The 13,693-nt window shown below is 40.9% G+C and overlaps 1 protein-coding gene across 1 annotated transcript in view; it reads left to right on the plus strand.

Moving 5' to 3' along the window:
- The window catches only part of nek11 (NIMA-related kinase 11), a 116,816-nt gene that overhangs the window by 69,074 nt on the left and 34,049 nt on the right, over nucleotides 1-13,693 (plus strand). The window contains 1 exon segment of the mRNA XM_038712357.1: nucleotides 10,436-10,554. Within this exon segment, the coding sequence (XP_038568285.1) occupies nucleotides 10,436-10,554 (119 nt within the window).

The raw sequence follows: 13,693 nt of genomic DNA on the forward strand, positions 1-13,693 counted from the left end.
ACCACAACATAGTAGGTTTGTGTCATCAGCAAAAAGAATGGTTTCCACAATTTGCGATACTTAATATAATATAAATACTACACATATATTATTTATATAGAGGTTAAATAATAATGGCCCCAACACTGAACCCTGTGGCACCCCACATGTAACCTGCAGCAGTTTTGATTTATTGTTTTGTATTTCAACATACTGTTTTCTGTTCTCCAGATAACTGGATAACCATGTCAGTGCAATTCCTCTAATACCATATCTTTGTAGTGATCTACAGTGTCAAAAGCTTTTTTGAGATCTAGAAATATCCCCACTGCATATTGTTTCCTGTCTATTGCGTTTGTAACTTTTTCTATAAATTCTATCATTGCAAGAGAAGTTGATCTGTCAGCTCTAAAACCATATTGTTGTTCACATAGAATACTATGTTTGGCGATGAAATCATCCAGCCTCATGAAGAACATTTTTTCCAATATTTTACTTTTATTTTTATTTTACTGATCATGTGTAAAGTTTAGCAGCAGCAGTCACCCAATCAACAGCTGCCTGTCTGTGCCGAACAGGGAGAACCACACATTGTTGTGTCCACCGCACAGACGGTCCGGAGCTGCACTTCCTCATTTCCCAGGTCCGCCTTTTTCGTTCCGTCACCACTACGTTATCAATTAACCTCTAGATAATCAATTATTGACATTTGTTAATCGATTCAGAATCGTCCAAGTCTACATCGCGTTGCATCTAAAAATCAATTATTTTCCACACCCGTATTCAAGACAGGCTTAACTTTTCTGACCTGGAGGTTCCTGCTTGGGTTGGACTAATTAACAATGCAGTCAAACTACTTCCTCCCACATGATCACACAGTTTAATCAACACTGAAAACACATTTAAAACATTCAGTCGAATTAGACTGCATTCGTTTCAGCTTGGCGTACCTAACAAACTGGCCACTGGGTGTATCTGCGTCTCGGGTTGTCTTTGGTTTCAGTTCATATTTTGATAGTATTTTGTTGTTGGAACAGCAGGAAGCTTTGAGCAGACGTGAGAACTACAGGACTGGTGGTTTGTTCAAATGTTTAAAATGACGTATGTTTACCTGACAGACTTCTCGTGGCTTTGAGTGAAATATTCTGACAGATCAGAATCATGACTCTGTACTCACAGGTTGAGGAAGTATTCATTCCTTCACTTCAGTAAAAGTATTAATACCACACTGTGAAAATACTCTGCCACAAGTAAAAGTCCTGCATTTAAAATGTTTGTTTGTAAAAGTATGTGAGTATGATCAGTGAAGTGTCCCTGTGCCTGTTGTACTATTATATATTCATCGGATTATTATTCCACATGGGTCTGTATGAAAGCAGGATGTCACTTCATTCTGGATCAGTCAGCTGATAGTTTGGTTTGTAAAGATTCTGCCGTCACAGTTAGCCAGAGCCCAAAGTGATTCCTTCACAACGCTTGTTGTGTCCAAAGCTCAACGTTATCCTTTTATGCTTCATCGGAAATCGCCTGGAACCTCAGAGACTCCTGGAGAATCCTGGAGTTCCCTGGAGTCCTCTTGAAATCCCTGTTTGGGAGCCGCTGGTCTGAGATCTAACAGGCCTGATTATTAAATGGATCCTTTGAGACGTTAAATCTGTTTGAAAGTCTCAGCTGGAGAGCAGACGTGAGGCAGAAACAAACTAAACTACAAAATAATAATCTGTTATTGGAAACAGCTGCACCTTTTATTTCTTTTTTCTGTGGATGCAGATGTAATTTAGATTTTCTACAGTTCTCAGTATTGAAGGGCCCCGGGGGCCTTTAACACAGAGAATATAGATTCACATCAAGAAAACAAAGGCAGAGATAATTTAATATTTTTCATATTTTGAACTTCGGCTCGGCCTTTACAAATGTGTTTTTCATTTTCTATTAATTCCGCGTTCATGTTTCCCCTCAGAGTTTGATGCAATCAGCTGTGAGCGACTCAAAGAGCGAGCAGGTGAGTTCTCGTTTGAGATGCAACTCCAGGTTCGACTGTTGAGAGAATATAAAGTCGAGAGGGAAACGTTGAGGAGCGCTTTAGCTCATTACTGAGTTTATGAAGGTCTGATTGCATCAAACTGCTCGGGGACTCATGATGAAACCTCCTTCTTCCTGCTGCTCAGAGACAAAAAGCTCAAATGAAAAATAAAAACTCGGTTTGGGGAGAAATTAAAGTTTAGTCGTCATGCGAGAAATGGTTTTCAGATGCTTTCATTTTCTCTCACACTTAAACATACATGTGTGAAGACAAACCTGGACCCTGAAACGGACCTTAGAGGAGGTGAGGACTGGACAAAATGTCCTCACTTTCTAAAAATATCCTCGCTTTTCGCTTTAACTCCACAGAGGGAAGTGTGGGAGATAAAAACCCTCAGACGGGGCTAGAGGCCTTATGGGCCTTCACTCTCACACTACAATGCTATTCTTTTCACTGAGACAAATTAACTCAAGTTTAGTAATAATTTCAAACAAATAAAACAAATACATGTGTATCCCAGCTGGTCCCGGTGTAGGCACCAGATGTGCTCGGGGGCCTGCGCCTGCCGGTAACGTGACTGGCTGTACGTTTGCATAGTAGGGTCAATGACGTGACGCCCACATTTTGTGTCCAACTAACCTCTCCCATATATGCACTTACCTTTAACTTAAAGATTCAATTTATGACTTTTACATATAAAGTACTTTTATTGTAGTATAATTTGGAATAGATTTTTCTGCAATTTGACACACTTTTTCTTACATTTCAGAAACAACGGATTATTTTTAGTCTTTGTACAATATCTTGAGAAAAATGTCCAAACAAATATTTAGAACTTGTAATTTCACTTTGGTAATATTGCAACATTAGTAATATTTAATTAATTATAACTGTTTTACCAGATGCCACTCCCAAGTAAAGAAAAACTGCTCGCCACGGACAGCATGTTAATTTTGACCCTGCAGCAAAAGAAGCAAAAAATGTTGCGTCTTAAAGAAAATTTTAAATGAAAACTATATGAAGCAACATGTTTCCATTTTTTGCGTAGGAACCCGTCGTTACTTGATTTATTATGCTGCTTTACGACCCATGTTTACGTTTTTAACGACCCCTATTGGCTGTGTTGGCTGAGTCAAACCCAGGACTTTCACACAGGCTGACTAATATTAAATGAACTTATTGTGAACAGACACCTGCTGTTTGTAGATGGTCTACACTAAGTTACTTAGTACTGAATCAATGCAACTCTACCCGTGACCCCACAAATACATTTAAAAGTACTTTTACAACCACGTTTAAAAAAAACTTCACCTGAAATATGTTTGTACGGCAGGATTATCTAACATTTCCTGCTTAAAACAGACTAGACTGCTAGCACAGGTCAGGAGCTGTAGTTTGAACTATGCAACGTAACAACAGTGGTCACCAATGTTCATCAGAACGATGGTTTAGGGAAACACCTGCGTCGCTTAACGATGGTTCGTACCATGTAAGTTACCAACTTAGTTACCTCCGTAGTTCGAACTGGGGTTTTGGGTAACAGTTGCGTCGCAGCTGCGTAGTTCCAACCTAGGAAGTTGCTACCGTAGTTAGCAACCATGCTTTTGGGAAACGCACCCCTGATGCAGCAGCTTATTACAACCATATGTAGGTTTGTTGTTCAGCCGAAGACGAAGAGCGATAAAGTCCGTGTAAGGAGGCGGTGGGGTGGACGAGTCAGGTAAACTCAGGACTGTCACTCTGGAGACCGAGGGTCGAGTCCCGCGTGAAAGAAAGTCAAAGATTTTGGGATGTTTTGCTTCCATAACATATTTTCTTTCAGACTAGTGGAAAGAAAACATCCAAATCTAGTAGTTTATTTTCCTGCAGTTTGTCTCCGTGCGCCTCTAGATTTCTACTAAAAGTTAGCTTTCTAATGCTACATGTCCTGCCTGCACTCCCCGGCACCAAAGCTCGCTCTCTCCTGCTCGACACCGTCTGATCCAAATATGTTAACTGCATTTTTACCAGAAACCAATCGTGGAAGTGCAGAGCCAGATTTAAGCTATGAAATCTGATTGGCTAGTCACGTGCCGTACGTTGACACGTCTGTGTGACCGTTCAGACATGCTGCTACTCTGTTATCAGTTTGATGAGTTTTACATGTTCTGTATTGTTGTTGTTAAGGATCTGATTCGAGATGGACTCTGTAAATATAGATTTTCCAAAAAATTATTAAAATCTTTAAAGGCTGTTTTCCCTCCGAGCCTGAAATCTCCACTTCACACCAAACTTTTCCAGTTTTATTCCGGACTATATTCTGAAGGTTTTTACAGAGGGGCTTGTTCATTTATCATTCACAGCCTGAATTATGGAACATTATGTTCCTAAAAACAGGTAGAAGATTTTTCTTTATGCCTCTTGACAGTATTTTCTGATTTATGAAATAATAAAAATAGATATTTTAAATCCCCTGTGTAAAGACTTTTGAGTCTAATGTGTCGGCACAGTAAAACAATAATTTTGAGCCTGACTTAATCCAGTGTTCAGATTTCAGTTCTTGAAATAGATGCAAATTAACGCATATTTCCTTAGATACTGCCTCATTTGCATATTTAAACTTGAAATATCAGAAAACCTGTAATACAAAAAAATATTGTCTTAATGTGAGCCAGGAAGGTTTCATGGTGATATCTGTTTTTAATAAATTTTTTACCCTATTGACCTGCAGCGTCTCGCCTTAAATAGCTCGTTAGCCGGTTTGGGACACTGACAATCGACCTGTTTAATTGTTTAGGAATGAGGACGTGTTCGAGATGTCCTTAATTAAAGCCGCTTTTCCATCATCAGTACCAGCTCGTACTGTGCGGTGGAAAAGGGGCTTTACAAGAATGTGCTCACTTCCACTAAACATTTCCTCACTGTTCAAATTTCACTCCCCAAACACGTTTTCATTTTTATTTAAATGTATTCACTTCGTAAAAGAAACGTCCACAGTTCGACCTCCTCCTGTTTCCTCATGTCCCCAGGTGACCCAGTTTCTAAAGAATCTCCTCTTTATAAAGAAAGTGTCATCACTGCTTTATATTTCAAACGTTTGTCCACAGAGAGCCTGTTAGTTTTATGATAAACGTTATGGAGCTTTATTTTGCTGCCAGCCTGTCATCAGAGGAGACGTCGCCTTTTCCAAACAGTCTGCGATTTTTTCCCGATCTCTGCTTTCAGACTCTTTCCTGCTCTCTGCTCCTCAAACAGTTTTCCTCCTCCAGAAGCTCATTACAGGGTCTGAGAGCTGCGGCGTGACAGAGCAGACAGACGGAGGCTCCTCCGAGACCCCGACGCCTGATTGTTAAAAGCCTCGGTGGGCTCGCTAAATGTTTTCAGCTTCAGCAGAAACGGGCACAACACCTGAGCCTCAGCGTGACGTCACATGGCGCTGCAGCTCAGCCAATCAGCTTTAAGCTTGACTTCACATGTAGAGGTGCTTCCTGTATTACTGAAGACTCGTCTGTGGTGCAGAGTTTACTTTCACAGCCACAGACTTCATTATCAGCTCAGACTGTGAACTGCACAGTGGCAAGTGTCCCTGTGTTTTTCATTTATCTTATAATGTACTGTACAAGGTACTTTGTCTTATAATGTACTGTACAAGGTACTTTATCTTGTTCTGTACTGTACAAGGTACTTTATCTTGTTCTGTACTGTACAAGGTACTTTGTTTTATAATGTACTGTACAAGGTACTTTGTTTTATAATGTACTGTACAAGGTACTTTATCTTGTTCTGTACAGTACAAGGTACTTTGTTTTATAATGTACTGTACAAGGTACTTTGTTTTATAATGTACTGTACAAGGTACTTTATCTTGTTCTGTACTGTACAAGGTACTTTGTTTTATAATGTACTGTAAAAGATACTTTGTCTTATGTACAAAGTACAAGGTACTTTATCTTGTGACATCATTCCCATCTCCAACTTCCAAGGTAAATTAACCGCGGCATAATAAGCTACTGTTAGCTGTTAGACGGCGAACGTGGTAAACGGTTTACCTGCTGAACATCAGCATGTCAGCTAATGTTAGCATGCTAACACGCTAAACTAAGACGGCGAACGTGGTAAACGGTTTACCTGCTGAACATCAGCATGTGCCAGCTAATGTTAGCATGCTAACACGCTAAACTAAGACGGCAAACGTGGTAAACTGTTTACCTGCTGAACATCAGCATGTCAGCTAATGTTAGCATGCTAACATGCTAAACTAAGACGGCGAACGTGGTAAACGGTTTACCTGCTGAACATCAGCATGTCAGCTAATGTTAGCATGCTAACACGCTAAACTAAGACGGCGAACGTGGTAAACGGTTTACCTGCTGAACATCAGCATGTGCCAGCTAATGTTAGCATGCTAACACGCTAAACTAAGACGGCGAACGTGGTAAACGGTTTACCTGCTGAACATCAGCATGTGCCAGCTAATGTTAGCATGCTAACACGCTAAACTAAGACGGCGAACGTGGTAAACTGTTTACCTGCTGAACATCAGCATGTCAGCTAATGTTAGCATGCTAACACGCTAAACTAAGACGGCGAACGTGGTAAACGGTTTACCTGCTGAACATCAGCATGTCAGCTAATGTTAGCATGCTAACACGCTAAACTAAGACGGCGAGCGTGGTAAACGGTTTACCTGCTGAACATCAGCATGTGCCAGCTAATGTTAGCATGCTAACACGCTAAACTAAGACGGCGAACGTGGTAAACGGTTTACCTGCTGAACATCAGCATGTCAGCTAATGTTAGCATGCTAACACGCTAAACTAAGACGGCGAACGTGGTAAACGGTTTACCTGCTGAACATCAGCATGTGCCAGCTAATGTTAGCATGCTAACACGCTAAACTAAGACGGCAAATGTGGTAAACTGTTTACCTGCTGAACATCAGCATGTGCCAGCTAATGTTAGCATGCTAACACGCTAAACTAAGACGGCGCACGTGGTAAACTGTTTACCTGCTGAACATCAGCATGTCAGCTAATGTTAGCATGCTTACACGCTAAACTAAGACGGCGAACGTGGTAAACGGTTTACCTGCTGAACATCAGCATGTGCCAGCTAATGTTAGCATGCTAACACGCTAAACTAAGACGGCAAATGTGGTAAACTGTTTACCTGCTGAACATCAGCATGTGCCCGCTAATGTTAGCATGCTAACACGCTAAACTAAGACGGCAAACGTGGTAAACTGTTTACCTGCTGAACATCAGCATGTCAGCTAATGTTAGCATGCTAACACGCTAAACTAAGACGGCGAACGTGGTAAACGGTTTACCTGCTGAACATCAGCATGTCAGCTAATGTTAGCATGCTAACACGCTAAACTAAGACGGCGAACGTGGTAAACGGTTTACCTGCTGAACATCAGCATGTGCCAGCTAATGTTAGCATGCTAACACGCTAAACTAAGACGGCGAACGTGGTAAACTGTTTACCTGCTGAACATCAGCATGTGCCAGCTAATGTTAGCATGCTAACACGCTAAACTAAGACGGCGAACGTGGTAAACTGTTTACCTGCGGTGAATTTTTTAGCCAAAACCTGTGTTCACACCACCCTTTAATTACTCTGGTTCATTAACAATTTCTCATGTGGAGCTCATTAGGAGTGAGCTTTTTCTGTTTGAAAGACAAACAGCTACTCAGTGCTGCACGAGTCGTGTACTTCTACTTACGAAACATTTATAAAAGGATGTAGGCCTAACACGCTCCAATACTGCACACAAGGCCTGCTGGTCCACTGATGTTCATGGAAAATTCTTGGCAAGTCTTTTTGGTTGAATCGTATCAAAGCATTTGTTTTAGCCTGTTTATAGTTAATAAGTTATGGACATGTTGATTTAATAAGTTAATGAAATGCAATTCACATTTTTTGTCGTAGCTGTGTTTTCAGCTCTGACGGTCTGACCACTAGTCTGTTGACTGATTTCAACAGCAGACAGCTGATTATAGCATCCATTGGTATAAATTTTAACACTTTCCTGAAAACATTTTTAAAGTTATGATATACCACCACTGGCACACCATCGGGCCTGTCGTTGCCGGGCCCCCGAGGGGTGTGGCCACCATACGTTGAGGTTTAAGGTGTTTTTATTCAGAAGTCTATGTGACCTGCAGAGGTTCAGAAGAATAACATGTTCACTAATATTTCCACTTTCTCTCTGAGTCCAACTTGACTTGTTTTCAAGTGTCTCACGTCTCTTTTTATTTTGGGTTCTGTGAATTCCTGTCACGTCTGATCCCAGCCGTGTGATTGGCTGACTTGGGAGGCGTGCGGGTACTCTGTCAGACAGCCACATGAATTAAACATCCTCCATATTTAAAACTCTCACAGCTCATTAGCAGGAATAATTATCCAGACAGAGCTCCTGTTAAAACCGACAAATTAAATCCATCAGGACTCTGAGTCATGGCAGTTCATCAGCTCTTTGTTTTTACAGACTCGCTCACTCATAAGACACATTTAACTTTATAACATGTCCAATCAATGAGCTGCCTGTCAGTCCACGTGGCTTTATGTAACTTACAGGGTTGTTTGTAAAAAGACGAGACGACAACGGATCAGCTCGAGCGAGAAAAAACAAACCTGCAGCACCACTTTTGTCTTCGTGACTCAAACACTCAGACCTCGTTCACACAGAAATAATCAAAGTATAAATGCATCCAAATAGCATTCAAGACAGACTGAAATCCATTGGTGGACAGAAACTAAGTACATTTACTCAAATACTGTACTTAAGTACAAATTAGAGGTATTTGTACATGAGTATTTTCTTTTCATGCCTCTTTCTCCTTCTGCTCCATCTCAGAGGGAGATATTGTACTTTCTACTTCACTACATTTCTCAGAGAAAGATTTTTATACACAAAACACACGAAGAGTTTGTAAAATATGATGTTTTGTTATAAATTAAACTCCCAACAGTTTCTACAAGTACAGCTATTATATTAGTTGATTGGCTTCTATTTTAATGACCGTTTAAGACGTTTTTCCCGTAAAAACATTCGAGGTTCCCAAATGTGAAGATTTGCTGTTTTTCCTTTTGATTATTTAAATGAATTTTTTAATATTTCTGAGATTTGGTGTGAAAGAACAAGCGCTGTGAAGGCGTCACTTTGGGCTCTGGGTAACTGTGACAACATTTTCAAAATGTTTACAACCGATTAATAAAAAAATAATCAGTGGATTAATCCAGAATGAATATAATAATCATTAATTGCAGTCTGATACAAAATACTTTAATACTTAATTTTGAAGGTGAATAAGAAATAAAATAAATAAAAATGTTTCCAACTTAAATTGGTGCAGAAAAATTCTGCACTGTTTAATGCTCAATATGTTAAGATAATTCAGCTTTCTGAAAGATCAATACAATAAACATCAGCCTGACTGTGCTATAAAAACACTTCTTAACACTTAAAGTTTCACAAAGACAAACCTTTGTTTTCAACACCGACATAAAGTTCTGTGTAGTTACTAGGGGTGTAACGGTACACAAAAATCTCGGTTCGGTTTGTACCTCGGTTTTGAAGTCACGGTTTATTTTCGGTACAGTAAGGGAAACATTAAATTGCTGCTGGTTTATTATGAACTCCTGTAAACATCCAAATTAGTTTACAATTTTTTAAACAAACTTCCAAATTACACATAATAAATAAATTATATAAAATAAAAAAGAATAAGAAATAAAATACTGCTGCAAACTACCAACAAGTTCTCCACTAAATAAAATATTCTCATTTCAACACCACATATAGCTAATAAAATATAATAAAAAATGTATAATATGGATTACAGTGCAGCATTCTTCTTCTTTTATTCCATCTATGAGCATCATCAGTCCCAGCTTGAAGGCCTGCTCAGATAAAAGTCTGTTTAAATGAAAGGAGTTTGCACTCTGCTCGTGTGACACCATTAGTGAGTTAGCAAGTTTGACGTGTGGCCAGAAACAAACCCGATCACTGCTGAGAAATGTCGGCCCGCTGCTTTCGTCTTATCGACTTGTCCGTTGTTGTATTTCACTGGAAACAGAAGTGTTCTCAAACAGAAGACCTTAACAAATAAGGAGGGTCTTAAAGCTCTGGCTTCTCTGCTCTGGTGATTAGTTAATACATGTACCGTTACACTTTGAGCTTCAAAACAGCTGTTCAGAAACCTCCGGGTGACGTCACGGACACTACGTCCATTTTCAGACTCGTGACAAGCAGAGACGAGTCTGAAATCTCATCTGGATTTAATCTGAAAGGGAACATTTGAAGTGAGACGAGGCCTGAAAACAAAGATAACCTGCAGTCAACAAGTTAGCAAAGTGAGCAGCTAACCTGCACCAGGTTGTTGTAGCTGCTAAACTGATAGGTGTGTGTGTGTGTGTGTGTGTGTGTGTGTGTGTGTGTGTGTGCAGATATCCCAGAGGACCCTCAGGCTGCAGATGTTTATTACAACCAGGACGGATTTGATTCCTGTTCAGAAGACGAAGAGACAGAAACACCCGCAGAGACACTTTACCTGTCTGACCCACAGGTGAGTTTGTCTGTCAGGAAAATAGACCATAAAGCACGGGATGTTTTCGGGCGTGGCTACCTTGTGATTGACAAGTCGCTGCCATGGTGGCGTACCAATGCGTATCCCTCCCCAGCTCCCTCCTCTCATCCAAATATGGTCAATTCTGCTTCCTAATCAAAGGAAGTTCTTTTTTATATTTGAGACAATATTTTTATTGGCGACCTGTCCAGGGTGAACCCCGCCTTTCTCCCGATGTCAGCTGGGATTGGCTCCAGCCCCACGCGACCCTGTACGCAGGATAAGCGGCTGACGATGGATGGATGGATGGAAACCATATTTATTTCTGAAGCTGTGCAGAGTTACGTAACATCATCAACACGTTCGTGTAGTTTTCCTTTTTTCTGTCCACCAGAGCTGGTTTCAGGTGCAGGTCAGCCAGGTGGGTTCATAGAGCTCCACCTGCTGGAGAGGCGCAAAGAGGACCAGTGTCAATCAATTCCAGGTACCAGCTCTAAAACTCGACTACTGTATTTTACTGCAGATTAGAGGTATTTCTACAAGCTGCGTTTACTGACAACATTAGAAAGGCTTATAAAATATGACGCATTGATATATATTAAACCAGCGGTCTGCAATAGGCGGCCCGCGGCCCAAAGCTGGTCGGGTTACTTTGAATATTAGAGTAAATCACCGAAGCACACGGGTGACGCAGTTGGTGCGTGTCCAACTCCAGTTTTGCCAGTTTTGCCAGTTTAACGGCGGACAAAAATGGTCAGTGCGCCAGGCGGGTTGTACTTAGTCTGTGAATTAGTCATGGGTGTGTTTAGGGCATAACGTGCAATAAACCAATTAGAGCAGTGGTTGTCAATAGGCAGCCTGCGAGCCAGAACTGGTGTTGATAGCAGAAGAAATAAATTAAAAAGAAATTGATATCAGCTGATGTCGAAACAGATCTCAGTCGTGACAGATACAGTTACTCACACAATCACTTCCTCTTAAGTGATTGTGCCTCCAAAATAAAAGCGCGACAACGTTGGATTCCCCTGAGTCTCTTCAGAGGAATGAAAATAAGCGCCAGTAGGTTTATTATTACAGATGAAACGGCGGGACGCGCACACACTGCAGCACACGCTTTTGTTCAACGAGGGAGAAAAAAGAATCCGCAGTATGTTGGGATCGATCCTTCAACCCTCCCAACAGGAGTCACACACACTACAAGGATTTGAAATAATTTGATTAAGTTCTGGCCCGCCATGAAACGGCTTGAAAAAAACTGGGCCCGATGCCAGACTTATTTTCCGACCCCTGAATTAGATTCCCTGCAAACTCAGGTGAGCTTGTACCTTGGCGCATTGCAATGAAAATGGCGGATGCCTCGCAGCAGAGAGGAAACGTCTGGACTACGATCAACCGGTGGCGGGTCACATCTCTCCCCAGCAGCGGTTTCATTATTTTGTGTTTTATGGCAGGATGAGTAACTGCGACGGCAAAATCTTTACAAACCAAATGATCGAAGGATCGATGGAGGAAATAATCCGCAGATTGATCCAGAATGAAAAGAGTCATCAGCTGAAGTCTGAAACTAAATAGTTGAGAAGGAGCTCCACAACTACAACAGCAGCTTTATATTTACTTATTTTATCTAAAGTGACTTACATTTGAGGAACAACATACAAGCATCAACAGAGCATCAATACAATAAGAGATCTACAACTGACAAAACATACTAGTAAGAGCCGATAGCACATGTCGCATCAGTGGGGTAAATACCTGGGGAAGGAAGTAAAAGTTAACAAAAAGTGCAATCAATACAAGAGAATTTCAAGGGGACGGAAGAAGAGCACAGGAAGTGCATGTCAGAGGTCAGAGGTGTTATCAGAGGAAGTGTCCTCTGCAGAGTTTTCAGGAGCTTCTTGAAGTTAGAGAGGGACGCCGCTGCTCTGATGGCGTGCGGCAGCTCGTTCCACCATCGTGGCGTCACAAATGAGAACAGGGACTGAGGTCGCTTTGTGTGAAGGGATGGCAGAGCCAGGTGGCGTTTGTTGGAGGAGCGTAGCGGCCCAGAAGGAACTTTAATGAGGAGGAAGAAGAATCTGATGACCACTCGTCTTTTATGGCACATATCCAGTATGTTGCAAAACAGCTGAGCTTATTAGGATTTTACTACAGAAACAAGTCGGGCTTGTCTTTTTCTGTGAAAGGGAAATTGGTGGCGTCTACCTCTTTGTGTTTCAGGAGATTCATTACAAACCGTGCACCTCTTCAGGTGGCCACACGCTGTTTTTGTGGATGTCTTTGTGAAAGTTTCTTGTAACGGAATAATCACAGTTTGAAGTGTAATCAGGCCCGACATTTACATGATTAGAGGTAATAATATGAGCCTATTGCTGCTGATGAAATTGGTGTTTTTTTTGGGCCTCTGTTGAATATCCTTGTTTGTATTTGGAAATTCTCTCTAATTAACACAATTTTCGCCTGGGTTATAAATAAAACAAATAACGTGTCTGTCTTGTAATCATCCTTTATGACTCTACATTATTTTACTTGCTCTGTGCCGACCAACCAGTTGAAATATGGAGTTTGTAGTATTGCATTTGCCCAGAAGACAGATTAACCTGTTGAAATAAATTTAAAGGGCCGATCCAAGCTGTAACAGGTAGTTTTTCACTTGCCAAAAAATGATTACAGCTTCGACCTTGTGAGTTCGATAAGAAAAAGTAAGCAACAAAAGTCTGTCCGGTCAGTGTGGAACTGCCAGTTTTTAATAACTGCAACATAGAACTGTTAACTTTACGCTGTGGGGGTTAGTTGGGCGTTGTCTGGGCAGGCGCCGCCTCGGCCTTTGGTATGTTTTTATTTATAAATCTTATTTGTCTTCTCTTTTAAACTTGAAATTTGGAAAATACAACCTCTGTTTATTTTTCCCAAAGTCCAAACTCAACTAGGAAAGAAAGCGTTTAGGTTTTCTGTACCTGCTGCAGATTAGATCTATTTAGTCCAGGTCGTCATCTTAATCTTACCCAGTTCCTCATGGATGTGATTTTATGTTAATTTGTTGTTGAAACTTTGTGTTGCTGCTTTCTTTGGCCAGGTCTCCCTTGTAAAAGAGACCTATGATCTCAGTGGGACATACCTGGTTTAATAAAGGTTCAATTAA

This window comes from Micropterus salmoides, unplaced genomic scaffold, assembly GCF_014851395.1.
Source record: "Micropterus salmoides isolate LMB-PRFRI ecotype aquatic unplaced genomic scaffold, ASM1485139v1 Ms_hic_scaffold_11, whole genome shotgun sequence".
NCBI classification, from domain to species: Eukaryota; Metazoa; Chordata; class Actinopteri; order Centrarchiformes; family Centrarchidae; genus Micropterus; species Micropterus salmoides.